A 22,701-nucleotide genomic window follows, 5' to 3' on the forward strand; every position below is an offset into this window, starting at 1 on the left:
TCACCTGTATTGTCCAGTTACCAGCATGCTTTTCCTGGTTGGAGAGATCATCCCCTTGCTGATATGTCAATCCTTTCAGATGTCCTTGGTCCACGCTCTTTACTGTCCAATAGTTGACCATTTCTCCTCCAAGTCACCAACTGTCATCATCCACAGCAGCCCAGCTGTTTGTTGTGCTGGACGTCCAAGTGGTTGTCTGCTATTCTCCACGACCTGCACCACATTAGGTCCTGCTCTCATCTGCCAGCCTTCTCTCACCCCAGCAGAGTGCTTATCAGTGCCTATCCAATCCCACGCATCTCTCTTGATTGTGTGATGCACCTCAGGTGTATTTAGGGAGTGTTGTAATTGCTTGGCAGGTAAAGCAGGCTTTATTTCCTCTATCCCACTCTTCATTCAGTTTTAACCTCTGCCTTGCTATATTTTACGACCATACTTTTTCTCTTTTTCTTGTTGCTCCTTTTGCATATTTATCTGCCAGCTCATTTCCATCCAGGAATCCTCATGAATCTAATTTGTATTCCTGCCCTCTTAATTCTGAATATTGTTTGAGCTACGTCAAGCACTTTGTCTTACATTGTATCTGACTGCATGTATTTAATACTTGTTAGTGCACTACTGGAATCAGAACCTATCAAATTTGATTGGTTTGACTTCCTCCATCCAGCTTAGAGCTAAAATGTTTGCTATCTCAGGCAACTGCCTGTCTTGGACTGTGTCAGTGATCAAACAAAACAGCCAATCAAAGGTCACAGTCAGTATTCAAAGTGACCAATCAAAGGAAAGGAGACAACAGCCACTGTCTATTCCATCCCTGCCACCAAAGTCTCAAAAGTTAACTTGACAAGTGTTGAGCAGTTGTGAGCATGTAGGGAGGGTCAAGCTCAGGCTCATCACAGCCCAATGCTCATGGGATCGTATATGTGCATGCGGAGCAGAAATGCTCCCTCCCAAAGAAACTTTTCCGCTCACGGATACTGTTCTATGCAGTCATACTACGTACACGTGCCTGGTTTTTATGTGCGCAGGTTTTGAGACTAATCAAACATCATACTTAAGTTAGTCCTGGAAGCAAGGGGAAACAGCTAGCCTAACCTCATTCATAGATACACCTATTTGCACCTTTAAACCTCACTAATAATGCTGTATCATGTTTATTTAATCTCTACAAAATAAAATTATAAAAATGACAATTTGTTCTTTTAGAGTTACATGGTGTAAATACTTGAGGAATGACAGTTATCCGTCCGCTCATCTCCACTGGTTGTTCAGCAAAAAATTCAAGTTGTTTCATTTTTTTTTAATGTTTGTGTATAGATTAAACAAACAAGGTACAATGGATTAATTTAATGAGCTTTAGAGGTGATAGTCAGTGTATTTTTGAACATTAGACAGAGCCAAGCTAGCTGTTTCACCCTGTGTCCAGTCTTGATGCTAAGCTCAACAATCACCACTAGCTCACTAAACATGAGAGTGGTATCTTCTCATCTAACTCACAGCGAGAAAACAAATACATTTATCAAACCTACATTAATTAATTCTTTTTGGCCAGTGGACAGCATATATTATCACCTAATTATGTTGCCACGACAAACATGCTAGCAAAGTTGCCTATTTACTAGGGGTGTGCCCAAATACAAATATGTTATTCAGCAAGGCACAAATAGTGGGTTTTTATGAATATTTGTTTCATACAAATATTTTAAAAATTATTTGTTTTCAGGAAGAAAAAAAACATGTCAAATACCAGAACGCAGGTCGTTTACATTGCTCTCTCAGTCTCTCTCCTCTGCTTCCCTGTTACGTCTATCAGCAGGTCTAAATGAGGGGAGTCACATCCACCTGCTGCATGACGCACATTTCCTAATTTGGACATCACTCCCAGAGTTGGGGTTGTTCCCCAGAGATAAAGCTGAGCTACTGACACATGCAAAGTGCTCCCAAGGGACTCTCCATAACCTGTTGTTCCCTTTCTCCTTTCCACAAAGTTGTAAAAAATAGGCAATAAATGAAAAGTGCAAAGCAAGAATCACCTTTGAAGTTCTTCCCTACACGTTACATGATGTGCTCTCTGTGTTATGGATGTATGAATAGATAGAGGTCTGTCTGCAATGAGGTAATGAGAAAAGTTTTAGCTCAGTAGTCAGCACAATCGTCTATGATCTGGGAGACTCCAGTTCGAGACCCATTGTGGGGACCTCCTTCATGAACACTTATTGTAACACTTTAATTTTCTACAATTAAAAGTCTAATAAAAACAAAAACAGGATTTTTAAGCCTCTCTCCACTTTTATTTGAAAACAAATACAAAGAATTTTGCTGCCTCAACAAATACAGATAAAAATACAAATACTGGGCTCTCTGCAAATCCCTTCTATTTACACATCTGGCAGACACAATTTTGGAGTCATGTTTCTGGCCCCCTTGTTAAATATTTATTTATATTTTTGTCTTCAGGGAAATATCTGGCTCTTTAGTGGTTAAATTCTCCACTATGTTCACTGTACACTACCCGCCAGCACCAAACTGGTGCTGGCAGGTAGTGTACAGTAGGTTTATCAAAAAAATAACTCGATTACAGCAGTGAGACTTAACTACCAGTTAAATTGGGGGCTGTGAAACCAAAACAATGAGCTGAAAGATACTGAGACGCTCTGTAGAGCTAATGTTAATAATTCTTGGTGGGTTCATCACCACAAGTGACCCCTTTAACATTACACATAGTGATTTCATCCATTGTTAACATTAAGCAGCTTTAAACAACATCTTTTAAAAACACATGAACAAGAACAGTGAAGGTATTTTTTATAAAAACATGTTATATAAAATGTATCCCCGTTTTCCTTGCTCACCGGACTGAACAGAGATCAGCATGCCAGCTTGCAGTTTGGCAGAGACACCCTGAGGCATGATTCTCTGCCTGTTACACGGCCATATTGCTCAGCCAGATGGCTGGAAATGTAATGAAATGAAAGAATAAATTCCTTTATGCAAACTGGAGTTCACTGTTTGTGCAGTATGTTATCTGTTTAGTATGGGAATCACCACATTATTTGCCAGTTGATTTAGTGTGCACTGAGCATCTTAGATAACACTGCAAACATTCTCAGCTTGACTCTTCTGCATTGTGCTTCCTGCACAGTTGCATGAGGGTCTCCAGTTTGTCCTCCCAACATTGCAATAACATGACCTAATGACCTCTTCAGCAAAGTGCTCACTCTCTCTGTCTGTCACTCTGTAATGAAATAAAATCAATAAAATCATTGGTGCTTAGTGTACAATAATCTTCTTTTGAAAAATGGGTTTATGATTGTGGTCAAAACAGAGAGAAAATGTGCATTATATATTAATAATATTAATTTCATCAATATAATTTACTGTGAGAAAAAAGTGAAGTTGACATATTTAAATTGTTTTGTCAAACCAACCAACAGCCCAAAGATATTAACAATTGAAAAACTGGAACCAATTGATTTTTACTTAAAAAACTGATGTTAACAATTAATTGATAATCAAAATGACTGCTGAATAAATTTCTATCTATTGACAAATGGATTAAATTACTAATTGTTTCAGCTTAAATATGAAGTTTAGAGTGATGAAGAAAGAAAGGTAAATAAACCATTATTCAGTTAAGATAATTGATGATGTGCAGAGCTTTTTATAAACAGGAATTCTTTTTTAAATTAATACAAAATTTTAAGAAATGTCAAGTTTTAAACAGTTCTTTCTTTATGATTGCTGCTGATAATCACTGGATAAAACTTGGTGGTTTGGTCATTGCTGTTTTCACATGACAGTGAGGAGCTTTTCCTTCTTCCTTGGAGAGAACATTTTCATGTTTTCTCCATGTTCACCTGACTTTCCTCTGTTCCACATTTCAGACACACACAAGTCAGACGAAGAGATTAAACTAAGTGTTCATACCGTATTTGACTCCAGGATTATGTTTTTTTTTGCTGAAATGCTCCAGGCTTCAAGTCCACAAGACCAAAGTGTCCAAAGTGTTATTTCTTGTTGTATACTCAACTTTTTGCCTTGGAGCTGTCCCAGTTTGTCTGTCACCAGGTTAGATCCATGCATGCGACCATAGATGCAATAGCAAGCACTTGGTAATTTCAAAAACCCAGCAAGTTTTGTGTTTTGTGGACACATTTTATCCAGAGTGACCTCACTTTTTAAGAGCACAGTTTACTCCCACCAGAGGGCCTGAAAATGTCACCAAAAAATGTAAGAAGTGCATAGAGAGAGATAACTATCACAACATTGATGGCTTTTAACTAGGCCAACCTTTATCACTAACACACACAAACAACTTGTACCAAATCTCTCATGTTGTAAATAACATTTAGAGTCTGAACACGCCGACGGCTAATTGTGAAACAATCTGGTGAAACCACAACAGAATGAAACCAGAAGACACCAAAAGCATATTTTTAGAACTCAGCCTTAATGTTTTGTGTTTCCTTTGTGGTTCATGGCCTTAACCCCTGAGCTACATGGCCCCTCAGCCTTATTTTCTGAATAAAGTGTCACATAGCACATGGTTCCCAGCCCACCTGGGTGTACAAGACAGTATTTACATTACATACATACAGTTATTCTTTGTGTCAAAATGTAGTATTATCAGATTTAAACCATATATTCAACATACGACACTCCCTTATGTTGAGGATAATCCTGAGCTAAGTCAAACAGCTTGTTATATAAACATGTACTGTAACGTTCATCTGTCATGTCAAACAGACTGCAATGCCTGACCGACATTTTCAGGACCATTTTCCAAAGTCAAAGGCAGGATGTCAGATCTCAGTCGACCCCTCGAGTTACAGGTTTCATATTGTTGATGCTGGTAAATGTGCTTAATAGCACAGTATGGTGTCAATTTTGGTTTGATTCATGTTTCTTCCAAATTTTCAAAACATAGACATAAAATAACTAACAACAATACAAGGCAATGTACTACTATATATGTTAAGTTAATATAATAATTAGTTACTCCAAACCAAACTTCAAAAATAACTTTGAAAACTACCTGTGAGTTATTCTAATTCCAGTAAAAGAGTCTGTTTTGAGGCATTTAAATTAAAGGACAGGATCAAAGTTTTTCAAGTCTGTCCTAAAACAACAGTCAGGTCCCCAAATGAACATTGACACATATTTTTCTTGCCGTAATCATTCCTCTTCTTCATACCGACCATTAAGAGATAACTTTATAATGCACTTTCAAAGTAATGGGGGACAAAATCCACAGCCCTCCTTCCATGCAAAAGTGTATTTACCAGTTTATCTGAAGCTAATACAAAGCTTCAGCCATCAAAATGAGTCAAATTAAGTCAATATCTTCAAAGTTACAGTCTTTTTAGTGCCAAATTCCCTCTTTTTGTTAAGATCCTTCCACTGCAGCTGAACAAGAAAACTTTCAAGACACAAAGAGGACATCTTTTACTAAAAAGACTGTAACTGTGGAAGATATCCACTTAATTTGACTAACTCAGACGACGAGAAACCTCATATTATCTTCAGATAAACTTTTAAATATATTTTTGCTCAAAATGAGGACTGTGGATTTTGTCCCCCATCACTTACATTGTAAACGCATTTGAAGGGATCTTCTAATAGCCAGTATGAACAGGAGGAATGATTACAGCGAGCAAAACCTCTTTCAGTGTTTATTTAGGCAGCTGACTGTTGTTTTAAGACAGACTTGAAAAATTGTGAACGTGTCCCTTAATCTATTCCACAGTCAAACTATTGCCTAACTGCACATGGCTTCCATCCTTTATCACCGCATACTGCATTTTGTGTACACCCAAAAATAACCCATAGCTCTTTTTCACGATATCACTTTCTGTTTGTCATAGGCAATATCTGAAAAGTGTAAAACAATCAAAATCGCTTCCTAATGTGGTTTAAATTCATGACTCGCACACATAGAGACAAGAGAGACAGAACATTTGAGTCAGAGGCACATTAATGTTGTCATATTTTACCGGGCAGATGTGTGTGTGTGTGTGTGTGCATGTGTGTGTGTGGGAGGGGAGCATATCAGAACAAAATAAATCAGTTGTGTGCTGTGCTGGTTAGGAGGGACCACATTTCCAGCAGTGAGTTCGCTGTTTTCACAGAATTCCTCTTGTCAGTCATTACAGATATCCTCGTGATAACATGTGTGTGTGTGTACATGTGCATGTGAGCGTGTATGTGGTCGGGGGAGGCATGAGGTATCTATATAACAGTCACGTTTGACTGTGTGTTTGTTTCCAAAGATAAATCTGAACCATAAAAAATCTGTGAGCTGGAGGAGGAGGACATCAGGAAGGAGGAAGAGCAGCAAACGCGTTTTGTAACAGTGAAAATCTGTTTTCAGCTTCGTCACGACCAGTCACTCATCAACACATTTTCCCCACATTGTAACATTATGAAGTTATTTTATTTATAAGGTCATTTATTAGTCTTCTACTAGTGCTTCTATTAAGTAAGTTTTTATCATTTTTGATCACTTTTGAATTGATTTAATTGTTTTATCCAGTTCTCAACCACTGCCATGAGTTATGTTTTCTATCAACTTTCTATCAAATGTTGTTAATCAACATATCTGTCATGTCCCAAAATGTTGATACTGAACTTATCAGTAGAATCTTAAGAGCTGCAATGATTAGTCAGTTGACAGATGATTAATCTGCAACTATTTTGATTTTTCGGTTTCATTGATCCTCTGTGGCAGTAAACTGAATATCTTTGGGTAGTTGGTTGGGATAAAAGAAGACATTTGAGGATGTCACCTTGGGCTTTGGGAAACAGCGGTCCACAGTTTTAACATTATCTGACATTTTTAATATTAAACAACTAATCAATTAATCGAGAAAATAATCGGCAGATGAATCGAAAATGAAAATTGTCATTAGTTGCAGCTCTAAATGTTTTCCCAACATTCTCTTATAGGAAATAAATGAAACTTTTTTTATGACTGTTGTGTGTATGATTTATAATGACTATTATTATTGTTAATATTATGTTATATATTGTTATTTTTCCTTCTCAGATCATCTCATTTCCCTTTAAAGTACGACAACGATCATCCTGCCAATTATTTAACTTTCCTCTGTCTTGTGATGATTTGTGATGTGATGAGCTGCTGGAGTTTGAAGCCTCTCACACTCTTGAAGTAGCTGATGATGGCTATTGTGTGCTTACATAAAGATGCTTTTTATCTTTACTGTATGCAGATTGTATAATGGTGAGGAGAGAGAGTGGGCTTGTTTGGTGATGATCTTCTCTTTTCTCTTCCTGGAGCTGTTAGCTCTCTGTTTATCAGTGAGGAATTAATTATTGCTGGTTGAACCCATTCAACTCTGTGATCAAAGTCTGAAAAGCTGGAGTGAAGCATGACGGTACAGTACAGGCGATCGGTGAAACATTAACTCAAACTCTTTTACCTCAACATCTTCATACTACAGCCCTGAGAGAAACCCAAGTTTCATTTGTCACTTGGCAAGTTTTCAAAACATCAGGACAAACTCTGGACCCACCTTTCACACACAAGTTCTGGTTCTCATACAACTTTCTCAAACTTAATAGTGATAAAAACTGAGTCACTTGGCTAAACCTGATAATCCATAGTTCCTCCTTCCCCTCAGGTGAAGCACATTATCTTTTGAAGCATACATTAGTAATGTTAATCCATCTGCATGCTTCCACCTATGTAATATTAATCATCTTGGCCTGTCGCTTACACCTAACAGCACCACCATTCTCATTCACACACTGATTACATCCCGTATTGACTATTGCAATTCTATCCTCTCAAGTGTCTTCATAAACTTTAATCAGTCCAGGATTCAGCTGCCCGTATCATTACCTGAACTCCTTCCATAGATCATATCACTCCTTTTCTTCAGCAACTTCACTGGCTCCCTGTTTTTCATTTCAATATTCTGCTTCTCACCTTTAAGGCCCTTTATAACAAAGCATGTTTCTGAACTCCTTCATATCTACACACTATCCTGTACTCTCAGATCCTCTTCTGCCATCCAACTCACCATACATCTGCCCGCTTGACCTCCACAGGGTCTAGAGCCTTCAGCCGTTCTGCCCCCGACCTCAGGAACTCTCTCTCACAAGATACTGTATTTGCAATATTGTCTCTCTCTCCACCTTTAAATCCCGTCTCAAAACGCACCTTTTCAAACTGGCATATTGGGTCTGATTTGACTTGACTTGATCCTGACTTTAATGGTTACCCCCACATTGACTTTTGCACTAATGATGATTTTATACCTATCTATCGTATTATCTTATTATTGTATATCAAAGCTTTCTTTGATTTTATGATGTCTTGATACATTGCTGCTTATTTTTATCTATGTCTTGAAAGGTACCCTTGAGTGCTTTGAAAGAGGCCCATAAATAAAATGTATAATTATATTACTATTATTATTTATTAAGTACATTTATATCACCTCCTCACCTTTAGCTACATACCCTATTCTGATAGGTGTGTGCTCATCAGAGGTGGGAATTTACACAAGTGCTATATTAAGTGAAGTTTATACGGCATCTTTCACAAAGTGCGTCAAAATAACGGACATAAATGGAGACAAAATACAAAAGTAAAATAATAAAAATCCATAAAATAAAACAGAATGTACTACAATGATGAAGGCTTTTTAACTTTAAATAATGATGTTGTCAGGTGAAAGGCCCCCCCCCCAAAAAAGTTGAACTCAAGGTCCACTTACTTAGTTATTCCCAGTGCACCAAAACAGAAACTGGACCATAAACACACCTCACCTTCTGCGAGTCTCTGTCTGCACTGACACACTTTGTTTTTGCTTCTAAAACTATATTTCACTATATTTTTTGTTTAATTTTTTTTTGCAACAGACTTGTCCATGGTTTTGTTTTTTCATGCTCTATTCTGTATAGTAAATGTTCATAATCTGTGTTGTATACCTTATCTGGTACCTGTGACATGTCACTTTCCCTGGCAAGATCAATAAAGTTGATCTTATCTTATCTTATCTTAGGAGCTTTTAAAATAGCTTTATTGCTTTTTTTTGTTTTTAAGCAGAGTAGGTCACGTTGACATTTATTGAGCAAATTCCATCCTCTGAGGAAGACCATGGAGATGTAGTTGAAAGCTCCAGAAAAAGCTAGTAAGTGGACCTAAAAACACCAACTTATATTCTTTGGCATAAGCAGGGGTTACAGTACAAATTGTTGGATTATGATATAAGAATACAAATAAATGGATTTTTTGTATTTTTTGGTGTATATTGTTAAATAGGTGTATGATATAACTGGGGATGTGATCTAAAAGGGTTAAAAAGGCATTTTTCATTTCATCCTGACTTTTACTCAGTAGAATTAGCGGTTTAGCAGGTTTCAGTTGAACCTTCTGTTTGTCAGATCTGTGACTCAACAAATATTTACAGACATCTTAGGCTCTCTACTTTCCAGATGCCCTTGTTGGATTATTATCTGTAGATATTCTTTTTATTACAGCTTTGTGATTGTTGATTTGTGATTAGTTTTTTTTAATGATCAGCTTACTGCTAACCAAGCTAGCCACAACTAGCTATCTTGAGCTAATGTTTTGCTGATGCAACATTGTAACTGTGTCTTCAGACAGAAAGCAAAGTGCATTTTCACAACCTTGACTGCTGGACCATTTGTGTTTATATACTAATTAAATGTTAGCTGTAAGCTAACTAGCGACAGACGTGCTGACCACGCCTGTGGGAGTGTGCCCCCGGATACACACACATTTTTCACTCAAGTTGAAACATTTTTCAACTCATGCAACATGTCTTTGCGCCGCCCTGGGCCATTCTGCATCCACTTTGCATTCTGTGTGAACAAAGAGTTAGTAACTGTTGAATTATTATCAGGCTAGGTATCTGTCGAGTACTTCACTCTATTTTATCTTTTTACTTACTCTCCTGTATGTTTACTAGTGTAATTACAGTGCTGTATAATCCTATGGGGACTTAATATTGATATTTCAGTTAGTCTACATTTCATTAAGAATTCAGTTTTCCTTTTTACTTTACTAATTCATTTTTACAGTAATTTTGGTCTGACTGCTGTTAATGGTACCTTTTTCTCATTTGTAATCACCATCATTGAATTTGTTGTGCAATACTGTTTTCACTGTTTCACAATTGCTTCCAGTAAAAACCTCTTAGGCAACCCACTCACCCTCTACTGGGTGTGTAGCTCACTGCATAGCTGTGCACCAACACACATAGTGAGAAGGCAGAAATAATTAGCTAGGTTTGTCAGTCTCAAGTCAAGTCAACTTCAATTTGTCTAGTTATCACTTCCATATTTATAATAATGAATCCAGTCCTTAAACAAAATGATAAACTGGTAAAATGTCAAATTAATCATTCACTTAACTTTTAAAATTAAGTTGTGCAGAAACATTAGCTTACTAGCATACTCCCAAGTATTTTGTTATATTTGCGTTAAAGTTTTCATTCTTTTTCCTAATTTGAGGACAATTACATGATGGAGGCTTGTTATGTGTGTTATACAAAAAATATATAAGTTAGCCAAACTCAGCAAAAGAAATTGTTAAACATTTTTCGTAAATAAATGAATGCTAAGCTAATTTTCCAGATGCTAGCTGTAGCTATTTCCCATACAGACATGAGAGTGGTATCAATCATCTCATCTAACTCTTGGCAAAAAAGAAAATAAGCGCAATTTCCAGAATGTCGAACCATTTTTTCCTTTTTGAACTCAAAATTTTATTCAAGTTGTTGCCATGAAAGTTTGCATTTTTGCAACTTTTACATTTTTTTGTGCATTTTACAATATTTTAGCCCATTTTTATGCAAATCTTTGATTATTTTTTTCTTAAGTTAAAATTGAATGCAGTACTTTTACATGCAATGGAGTTTTATTCCGTTGTGGTTTTCCATTTTTGTTACGTAAACAATTTGATGACTTCTTCCACCACTGCTGATCATCACCATTATCATCACCAGAGAGCTGGTTAACATTCCAGCCCTCTTAATCTCTCTCGGAGACGGACAGGTCTTTTGCGAGTACAAACCTGCCATGTGGTCAGATTAAAGGTTTCTGAGAGGAGTGTGGGAGAGGACAGTCCTGTAGTAAAGTCTTAGGATTCTTAGGTGATTCTCTTTTTTTTTCACTCTCTTCTCTGTTTCAGACTACAGCACATGCTCACCTATTCCCTCTACTCCTGCTTTGTGTGGTGCATCACTGGTGATTAGAAATGTCCTCAGAAGTGGGGAGAGTAATGTATTGTTGTTTCAGTTTGATGTTACTTATGTCAAAGTAACAGTACAGAAAAAAAAGTAAGTGTATCTGATTTAAAACACTGGGATAAATAGATTGTATATGTATAGAAAAGTGTTTTGATCTCAAAAATGACTCAGGACATGTAGCCTAAATTCAGGACAATTACAATTTACTGAATTACTATTAACCAAAAGAACTTTCTTTGTTTTGTTTTAGTCTGAAGTTTTGAATTTCAATGCAAAATCACAAAATTCACATAGCCTAATTGCCAAAATTACCACTTATGAAATATATATTCTTTAATCCAGATGGAATTTTTCAATAAGAAATATTCATATATAGTGAGGTAAGGCAAGTAACAAAAAGTGACACATTTAATAAAGAGGGGAAAAATACCCTTTAGAAAGTGTACAACAAAGGAAGTGAAACAAATTGTAAGCTTCATCTTCACTCGCAGCCATTAAAGTCTGAGTCATCAGTTCTTCTTTGCAGCCTGCAGACTCACTGACGTAAACACAACCAGAAACGTTCAATTTTTGCCAATTTAACTGGATAAAATGTCAAAGTTCTGCTTTTTGGTCCAGATGTCGTTATTTCAGTTCACTATTTCTGTGTCTTTTTGAGTGAAAGAAAACTGAAGTGAGCTGACCTGCCAACATTTGGCCAATTCACAAAGCTCAGTGAAGGATATCATGTGTGACTCTGATCCTTTCCAAGCTAGAAACCACATCAGCAATTTTTGATACCACAAATATTTAAGTAATCACATGAAAACAAAACATGTTCCAGCTGTGTCCTACACACCAGGTTTGAGTGTAGAGTTTAAGTGACGCAATTTGAAGATTTGAATCAAAGAGCACTTTTCTGAAAGCTGCAAATCAGACGACAGTGACGCAGATCTGTGATGTCATAGCTCAGTCTGCAGTCACAGTACTGATAGTCAACAAAAGACTGAATAAAGAAAAACTTGGTGGTTGACTCACAAGAGAGTTTCAGTCTCAGTGGTGTTGATAATGAATGTAACAGATTTGTAGTGAAGTGAAGTTGAGGCTTTAAATGTCAAATTTAATTACCTTCACTTCAGTATGTAAAACCGGAAGAGCGATTAACAAATCAGGCCCCTAAGAGAAATCTCCTCTGGCAAACATTTCCACTCTCTCAGATTTTGAGAACGGCTTGTACATGAGACACAGTGGACTCTTTCTCTTCATGAACACAGCTCAGAGGTCACTGACTGCTGCTACAACAGCAACTTTCACTGTCAGTTTCACTCCCCCCTTTTTCTTTTAAAAGGGAGAAAGAGGAAAGACTGGGGCTGTGTTTACAACCTACAGTTGTGCATTTTTTTTATTTCCTGGTGTTTTTTATTGGTGTCGAGTGGTTGACTTATTAGTATAAAATATATGCAGTGTTGTAGCCTCATAAATTCACAAACAGTTGAAACAAACTCTTTTTATCGACAAAATCAACCAAAAGTTTTCAGCAGTGTGACAATGCATTTTTCCAATATTCCAGTGGGGTTCAAATGGTTTATTTAGCTTGACAGGAAGGATAATAATCTTCTTAAACCATAAAGTCCTCCATTCAAAATTGCCTAATTTGGAGTTACATGGGTTTTTTTTAACTGTCCAGCAAAGCAGTGTTTTAGCTTGTGACAAAAGGAGCGCCATTAATTATCACAGCAGAAGAGGACATTATACAAGGATAATACATGTCACTGTGTGGCCTTCAGGCCTCAGTGAACAGCTGGTAATGCAACATCTGTAGAGACACTGCATGTATTTATTGAAGGCTGGTACTGATGATATTCCCTCATGTGTAGTTGCTGTGTTTCAAGCAGTTATTTGATATCTGTGAGTATCTTTTGACTATTTTTATAATAAAAATGACAAATATTTTTGTACTTCTACCAGAATCATAGAGTAGACAAAGGTCTTAGAAAGCATCCAAATCATCAGGGGACATTAAAACTCTTCACTGAAACCCACAGTGAGGAGTTTTTAAATGTCATTCATTATTTGGATCCAAACTACCCCCATAATCAATAACACAAGGAAAAGCTAAACAGGCCACAAGCTATGTGAGAGTCAACAATTTTGTTTTAGTGACTTTTTGAAAGAAAATCTTCTTTTGAAGCATATTCAAGGCAGAAAGCTGAATGGGATATATTACACCTTTAAAGTGATGATTTTTGTGAACAATGAATAAATGAAATGTAACCAAAAACGAAAACAAGCCCCCATCTCAAAGAAAAACCACATGACTGACAATACTGGATATTTGAAGTCCTATACCAGGCCAGTATATTGCCCCAGTGTGTGTGTGGTCACACCAGGCCATCTGTCCGTCTCACTGGCTTTGTCTCTGGGATTTTCAAACAGGCTGAGCAGGACATCAGGCTGAGTTCAGGGGGGGTAGAGGGGGGAGGGGGAGGTGGACACTGGACTTGAGGGTGAGAGGTCACTAAATGGATTCACCTTTGCCAACGCAGCATTTGTAGGCGCAGCGACATGCGTAAGCTAAAACTAGAGGCATTCAACAGAGAGGACACAATACCCCAAAAGAGGGCTCCTGATGATGCGTGAAACTTGGCCCATATTGTGGCTCTCATGTATTGGTATCACATTCAAGTCACAGAGCTAAGCATCATTTTTTCTAGAAAATAAATACCCAGCGGTCTTGGAAAAACCCAGAGGGTCATTCAACAAAACGTACCTCTATGCTGTAGATATTACCAGAATCCTCAAAGACTCTTCAACCCATCTGGATGAAATAATATTCTGGCTGATGCACAATAAAAGGCTTTTCTCAAATGTTTTTCAATTCAGGTAGCTGGAAATGACATACTCTACATGACTATTTTTGGCTTTGAGCAGTTGCCAGGCAACCAGCGGACACTCCAGCTAAGGGCATAACCCATTGTAAAATGGATAACTCAGTCATGTTTACACTTTGATTTTTGTGTGTGTAAATAAAATATAATGTGATAATTAGAGAGTTTTAGAGGTGCTGGTAGGCAGATTTTGTTACTGTTGGACTGAGCCAGGCTAGTTGTTTCCCCCCGTTTCCAGTCTTTATGCTAAGCTAAGCTAAGTGGCTTCTACCTGAAGTGTTTTTTGTGATGGAGGAGAGCAGTATAACATCTGTTTTAAAGACTTTTTGTAAGAAAATCTACTTTTGATGTGTCTTCTGTCTTTTTGTCTATAAAACATCAAGAGCAACAGAATTTCAGTCCATGGTGATGTCATTAAATGTCTTATTTTGTCCAATTTTTCTGTAATGTAAGACAAAGAAAATCAGCAAATAGTCTAATTTGAGAGCCTAAAAACATATTCTTCTGTGCACTTTTGCTTAAAAAAGGCCTAAATGATTAATTGATTATAAAAATAGTTGTCAATTAATTTTCTGTCAATCAACTAATTGTTGCAGCTCTGATGGGATCTTTTTGCTAAGCTAAGCTAACTGGCTGCTAGCTGACATTTTGTAGGCAGTATCAGTCTTCTCATCTCATTCTCCACCAGAAAACAATTTCTTAAAACTATTCCTTTAAATGACCCTTTTCAAAGATAATCAGGTATTTATCTTTTGAAAATTGGATGCTTTCCTCTGTATGTATGTAATGGTAGCTAATACATTAGAGGCACAGACAATGTCGGCAGTGAATGCATGCAGACACACTTTAATTTTGCATACAATGACCCACAGTGAAGGTGCAAAGAACACCTGACTTTAACAAAGAGAGCTGCTGTGTGCATAAACCACATGAAAAGGCACAGAGAGTGAGGAGAGAGCGGCCCAGCAGCACAGAGGAATGCTGGGTAGATCCCCGTGCTTGTTGCCTTTGGAATGCCCCCGGGCCCCGGGCCTCTTACATAAGGCCCCTGGGGCCACAGTAAGCAGCCGCAACAGACTTCCACCCAAACTCAAGCCAGTATCCGCTTATTTACACTGCAGAGAAGAGTTGTGAAATGCTGTAATTATGGACTTACGTAATTGTAGCATGACACTCCACAACTCACTCACACTTTGCACGGCAGATTTACTTTTGACCATCATTACTGTTTAGATACTCAGGAGGTTTTGTAGATGGCCACAAGACATCAGCCACAAGTATCCTGTTGGGTTTACAGCCTGGATGAATGTAGCTTTACACACAACATGCTCCTTGATGTGGTTTTCAGTGACAAGTTGACTGAAATTATCACCTCATACACACTATGATTCAAGCTCCCGTTGCTAGTTCAGAGGCTCTGCTGAGATTAAAACGCATCTTTATTCTATGTGCTTTGTTTACCAGGTAAATATTCAGTTTACTCCTTTGATGAGTAGTTACCTAAACTCTCACTGATGGCATATCAGCTTTTATTTTCTTAACCTCAATCTTATTGTTTTAACATTTTTATAGTTTTGCGTCTATGTTTTAACCTGTGAAGTGTGCAGAGACTCTTTGGCCACTATAGTCTTAATGACGTCTTAATTAAATTAGACTTATAGCCAGAGCAAGTGAATACATTTAATATTACTGTGTCTGAAAAATCTCTTGATTGACAGAAAAAAAGCTGTTGGTTAATAAAACCAACATACAAGTAAAAGAGCAAGAGAAAAATATTCTTAACCATTTGCACGTCCTCACGTTTGATGCCCTTTACTGCGTTCATACATTTTTGCAAATAGTTTAAAATGAAATGATTTGATTCCATCTTTGTCAATGTAAACACAGACCTAATGGGCACAATGTTAAACCTCAATAAACCCATGCATTTCTCTTTTTTGGCACAAGTTTACATGTTCAACATGGATTTTACAGGGAACCTGAATGTAGGCTGAGTGTAATAAAGTTATGTAGACCTGTGCACAATCCCTGCTTCTTAAACCTAAATCTCCTCTATAATCTCCTTCACAATTCTATGGCTTAAGTGGATTTAATGGACAAAAGTCAACAACAGATCAAAGTTTGGGTTTCCACTGTTAGAAGTATGTGCTAAGTGCCCATGATGGCTGCTACAACTTGAAATTAAAAGACAAAGAAAGAATAAGGCAAGTGACAAAATTGGGCTCATCAACTGTACCAAACAGCCATATATTTTATTTCACAATGACACATTGGACAGATACTAATGAGATATATATATACATATATATATCTCAAGAAACACATCAGCTGACATGTTATATCTAAAATAAAAAAACAACACTTATGTTTTCAATTATCACATACAGCTCAAGTCTGAGAAGACACAAAATAAAAGTGACCAAACATTACAAATGAAGGAATGCGTCAAAATACATTTCCCAGCACATATTTCTACATTGCATACACATTAAAATCGGGAGTGGAGATCTGAGACGCATCGATGGCTCACTGTTTAAATGATGAGGGAAATTTCAAACAATTTCAAAGGCCACTGTATGGACTTCAATTCAGCAAACAGTCTGCTCAGCTGTCCAAAGCAGAGGAGAGGCGAGCTACATGATGAGTCATTCCATACACAGTAATTCGAATAGTTGGAGGATACCAGTAGGTTCTGGTAAGCAGCAACTGGAGCTCTTAGTGGAGCTCTTCAACGTCGAGCACCAGGTCTCAGTTTTGTCATGCAAACACAGTAGAACATCCTAAAATTACAAAAAAGTCCCTCAGCATGGATTGTGACAAGGTGCCGAACACATTCATGAGGATTTTTAAAAACTGATAAATCATCAAGCCGTCATCAGAAAGCTTTCCAGTACAGATTCACACAGAGAATAGTGTTTGACTATTGGTATACAGTGCTCGTTTCTTAGCAACAGACCCAACCCCCTCTGGCTTGCAATGCATCAGATCTTGAATGAACAAGTAATTACATACCGTGCCATTGCAAGTTCAGTTACATTATTTCTTCTATACTTAGTGCCATACCACAGCAGTTTTTTTTTTTATTTAAAAGGCAAGGTGAGAGAGATGTTGATACGGCTTCTGTATCCAACTAATGACTGCAATTAAAACCGAGTCAAGGCCAGAGAAAGTTTGAGAAACAAAATTATAAAATATCACATTTGAAAAACTGACTACAGCATAGATGGTTTGTCCAAGAAAAAAAAAAAATTCAAGACAGAAAATTGCAAAAAAGTTTCTATCACCCAAACTAAATATTACAAACAGCATCTACAGAGAGAAATAGATCATTTCTAATAACTTAAATACTTAAATTATTATGCAATATAATACTCTTCCATTTGGGGCCAGAGGTTAAGAAAATAGATTTGCTCAAAGCCTACACAAGAAACAAAAAGTAGACTCTTTGCCAACAAGTCCATAGGCTGAACAAAATAACCTATTGATGTGTGCTCCGACTTGCATGTGTTGTGTGTGTCCTTCTGGAGGAGAGGGAGGTCTCTCCGATCCCTCCAGTCCTGTAGTGAGACGCTTTGGCACAGAAACACCATGGGACGAGATGACACATCACAACGCGGTGCTAATGAGGGACACTCATGCAGGCCTCGCTCCAGTCCAGGAGGAGATAGGTCAGTGAACCCCAACATGCATTGCTACCACACTGTCAGGGCAACAGACAAAAGAGGGGCTGAGCAGCAGAGGAGAGGGTGGGTGGGAGACAGCAGTGGTTGGAATATATACATTATATTTATATATATATATTCCAACTACTGGAGATATATATATGGAGAGAAGAGAGGGATGAAAGAAACTGAGAAACTGAAAAATGCATGAACACAGTATGTTTTGAAAGGATTTTGCAGCCATAAAGGGGGCAAAAAAAGAATAAAAAAGGACTAAGGAATTTTTTTTTTCCTTATCCACAGGTCAAAAAGATTCCTGCGTCCTGCAAATGATAATGATTGTTTTTGCTTGATGTGGTGGTTTTCCAGCTTCTCCTCTGTTTCTCTCTTTCTCTTCCATCTCACAGAGACGACTCCACCTCTCTGGTGATGGTCACCTCGGCCCCTGACCGAGGGCGCACCAGAGCAGCTGCGGCCTGCTCTGTGGTCTCACTGACCACCTCCAGGGCTGAAGCAGCAGCCGCCTTGCTGTCACTGCTAGCCTTCTTGTCCGTGTTCTGTTTGTCTGCAGAGCCGCAGCACAGCTTGGGAGCACACTGAGTCCGACAGGAGAGCTCACAGAGAGAGTCTCGAGACTCCGAGCTGAATGTGACAAACTCGGGCTGGATGGTGGTGGCGTGGATGCCCTCATCGTGAAAGAAGTCCTTGATGCGTTTGGCCACCTCCATGTAAGACGTGGGGTCGTGGCACTTGATGTGTGCCGTTGCGATGATGCGGCTGCCGGCCAGCTGCCAGATGTGCAGCTCGTGGATTGCCAGGACGCCCTCCAGACTGAGCAGACGCTCGTTGAGCCGGTGCATGTTGATCTGCTTGGGCACGGTCTGAAGCAGGATGAGGGCCGACTCCTTTAGCAACGGGTAGGTGGTGTACAGCAGGATGCCCACCATGATGATGCAGAGTGTGGGATCCAGGTAGAGAACCCAGCAGGGACCAGCCACCTTCATGCTTGGCACAGTGGGGCCTTCAAGCAGGTCCACCAGTGTGTGATTGACATGATGGTGGTCTGTGGTGTGACTGTTGATGCACGGGTTGACGCATATCTCACCGGCTTTGCAGGGCTTCCACACAAAGATGAATATTATAGCGTTGACCACCACGATAACAGAGCCCAGGGCGTCGCCCAACACATGGAGGAAGACACCGCGCATGTTGAGCTGTGATGACGAGCTGTGGTCATGGTCCATCTCCTCATATTGCGTGTTGCCGTTCATCTGCACCTCTGTGCTGTCTTTACGGCTGATTTCTGCAGATAAAAGTGGAGAGGTTAGTTAACTTTACTGAAACACCTTCATAACAAGGGAAGGTTAAATAATCAAATGGACTTTGACACCAAGATTCTGACACAGCCTTCTGTATAGGTACACAGAAAGAGATACAGAGATTGTAACAAAAACAGAAATGTCATTTAGAAAAGTTTTAGAAGCAACAGTGAGCTCATTACAGGGCAAAGAAATAGGTAGTACGAAATCAGCATGCAGTAAGGATGCTGCAAGTAGATTCAGTGGCAGCCAGTTGTTAAATTGTTCTGTTACATCGTTTGGAGCTGAAGCACACGACCCTTTGAAACAAAAGAGCCAGAACTCTAGTGCACAGTGTTATCGGGTGATGCTTGCAAGGATAGTTTACTGGATCTAATTCAAACAGCCCATTACATTGTTATATTAGTCATTTACTCTTTCTTCTAATGTTGGATTATAGCTTTAACTGTGGAGGACAACTCAGCCTTGTGACTGAAGCTAGTATCTCCTAACTGCTCAGGGCTACAGACAAGGGGGGCATACCAGACAGCAATGGTGGATTACATGAAAATGAACTCCCGGCACATGGGATCCTTAACACTCTGTAGTAATCCACATTAAGCAAATTCAATTACTAACTGGAGTCAGTGGCAGCGTGCACAGCACTGAAGGAACGGCACCTGAGCAATGACTGCTCACTTCCATCCTGGGACACGCCGGGTCATTCATCAGCGGCTAATGGTGTGGCTTGGGCTGTCGACTCCACTGTTACACTGATGTATGACCCAGTAACAGCGATTGGGGCATGGAGGGGGGGGGGGACCTCCATTTATTGAAACTGGCGGGGCCTAACAGCGAAGGGGGAGAAATGGTCTTCTGTATGGATTTAACCCTTCAGGGTGCGAGGAGGGTGAGTTCTCGGATGGAATGTGCAGAGGTGTACCCAAGGAAGCTTTTTAGAGGTGGTCTGCCATTTTATCGTCAGAAACAAGACATCAAAATCTCATCTGACCTGAACCCACAGATGGTAGGAAGAGCTGTTTCTGAATATGATTGTAGTAACCAAACACCTCATACAATGGAAAAGTAACACACACCAAGGGTTGTAGAGAGGTGCTGATCACTGGAGGTAGACTTAAGAGGAAAAAAGTGTTGCACACTCTGGCTCCATTTGCATTTCTCTTCTATTTAGATGACGTTTTGGCCCTCAGGCCATCTTCAAAATGAGCACTGTTGTACTATGTAGGCCACACCTTAGTAACACATCTGATGGTGATTAGACAATCATGTTCAACCACCTTTAAGGTGAAAAAAAAAACAAAAAAACAAGTAGGCCTTCAGCCCATCAAAACTCTTAAACAGTAACAGGAACTACAGCCAATCAAGTCACTTCAAACCAAGTGACAAGAAACATTATGTCTTATACCACATAGAGATTTAAATTTTACATTTTCTTTTAGTTAACTATATTCAAAAATGTTTATATATATTAGAATAGATTTCTAATAGATACACACCATAAACAACTTAAACTCAATATCCAATAAATAGAGGTACATTACAGAACCAAACACCTCGCCATCGCTGTGTGAACAGTGAAACACTAAGGTTATCATTATTGTACAATTAATTCACTTGTTTGTACAATAAAGCGTTAGCAATATAAATGAAGCGAGAGAGTTTTGGTAATTTTGTCAGATTGGACACTTTAACAAGTTTGGACTCATCAAAAATCCTTGGCTGAGTCAGAAGCTTCTACTCTGCTCTATTCTTCAGCCAGCTGGTAATGGTCAGTCTTCACAAAGCCTGAAAACTGAGGCCCCAACACGCTTAAGTCACTGAAGGTGGCCACGTTTCTGAGGATAAAGTGACCCAACAGATATCTGATAACAAACACAATGTCTAAATATCAGTTTTACAATAAAACAACACAGATTAGTCACTTAGGAGGGGGTTGAATGTATGTACTGTTATGCAATCTGGACTGCTAACAATGAAGATAAAGTCTGGCACAAACTGTCAGCTTAAAAATGTGGGACACAATGAATCTGCGTTTGGAGGATTTGTACACTTTGTACTGTACATTTTAATACAGGGAGGCTAAACTCAAGACTGAGTACGATGAAAAATGCTCCAAACTCACCATTTCTCGGTTTCACATCACCCGGGCTATTGTGATTCCCCACCAAGTTGTTGGTCTCTTCTCCTGACGTCCCGTTCCCAGCCTTCAGAGACTTGCCGGCTTTACCCCTCTTGTTCTTACTCCCGTGGGAGTGCCCTCCGTGTGAGTGTCCGTGTCCTCCGCCGGCGTGCCCGTGAAACAAGCAGAGCCCGAGCAGGTTCACAAGGAGCCCCACGGCGCCGACCCCGGCAACCATCTCCGGGCTCTCGATCTCATGGGCCTCGGTGAAGCGCTCGATCGCCTCCAGGACGATGGTGAAACAGAGAGCCGCCAGGAAGACAGCGTTCACCAGAGCCCCCATCACCTCCGCCCGGATCCACCCGAAGGTGTTTTTGTTAGTAGCGTGAGTTTTCTCCGCGAATCGCACCGCGACCAGAGCGACCACCAGCGCGATGACGTCCGACAGCATGTGGAAAGAGTCGGACAGCATCGAGAGAGACGCGGTCAACCGGCTGACCACCACCTCCACAATGAAAAACCCAAAAGTCAACGAGAGCATGCAGAGCAGCCGGACACGATTAGGTTCACAAGCCATTTTCCCAACCTTTTCCTCACAGTCCTTCCGTCGATTCAAGTTTCACGTTAACGTTAAATAACGTCTCACCGCGGTTAGCTCCAAGCTAACGACTAGCTAGCTGAGACAATACGAGGTAATGGTCACCGCGTCTTCACTCACTACTCATATCTAGCGACGGCAACATCACTCGGATTTATCAGAAGACGATTAATCCGAAATACGACACTAGTAACCCCTATAAATACACCGCGGTTGGCACCAGCATATTCCAGATTTGTTTGCCGACGAGCTCTGGTTTGCAGACGGCTGAAACTTTGCACCCGAGCCGGTAAACTTTCCACACGGAACACAGCGCTGTTAAAAGACACGCCCCCCGCACGGTTTCTATTGGCGGAGAGGGTACGAGGTCGAAGCTGATTGGTTGGATTTTGCAACTCTCGCAAGCAGGCGAAGCAAAACGAACCAGACAACAACGGTTGCTACGCACGCTTAACTGCAACTGTAATATCGCGATTGTGTCCGTAATTGATCTGTGAATCCTTAATATGATTGGAAACCTTGCCTATGTTAATACATTTACAATGTATTTCTCCTAACTGAAGATAGTGACATAAATAAACAAAAAGGTTTGAGAATGTTTGTGTCCACGTCTCCGTATGTCCTATATTATTATACATATTGTATTATATATTATAATTGTCTGTCACTATTTGTTTTGCCTTTTGTGTAATTTTGTCACAGGTCTGACTTAAAAATCCCTTTAGGATTATTTTTGCTTTGTTTTACTGTTGACAATATTTTTTTGTATTGCTATCAGTGCATGTATGTCCCCCCCCCTTTGCAATGTAAATGTGTTCAATTACATAAAGAAAAGAGGATATTTAACATTTTTCAAGGAATTCAACCAAACGAAACTGTAACTTTGTCAAATTAGT

At 39.2% G+C, this 22,701-nt stretch overlaps 1 protein-coding gene across 1 annotated transcript; it reads right to left on the reverse strand.

Annotated features, from left to right (window-relative positions):
* Nucleotides 1-16,324: 16,324 nt before the first annotated feature.
* slc30a1a (solute carrier family 30 member 1a) lies at nucleotides 16,325-22,122 on the reverse strand. Its single transcript, XM_067572023.1, has 2 exons — nucleotides 21,211-22,122; nucleotides 16,325-19,072 (listed from the first exon to the last, which is right to left on the reverse strand). The coding sequence occupies exons 1-2, from the start codon at nucleotides 21,782-21,784 to the stop codon at nucleotides 18,171-18,173; spliced, it is 1,476 nt and encodes a 491-aa protein (XP_067428124.1). The 5' UTR covers nucleotides 21,785-22,122; the 3' UTR covers nucleotides 16,325-18,170.
* Between the last annotated feature and the right edge of the window lie 579 nt (nucleotides 22,123-22,701).

This window comes from Thunnus thynnus, chromosome 18, assembly GCF_963924715.1.
Source record: "Thunnus thynnus chromosome 18, fThuThy2.1, whole genome shotgun sequence".
Lineage (NCBI taxonomy): Eukaryota > Metazoa > Chordata > Actinopteri > Scombriformes > Scombridae > Thunnus > Thunnus thynnus.

Coding starts and splice junctions, on each gene's coding strand:
- slc30a1a (XM_067572023.1), bottom strand. CDS start 21,784: ATGGCTTGTGAACCTAATCGTGTCCGGCTGCTCTGCATGCTCTCGTTG. Junction 19,073..21,210: donor TGATGTGAAACCGAGAAATG/GTGAGTTTGGAG, acceptor TTTTATCTGCAG/AAATCAGCCGTAAAGACAGC.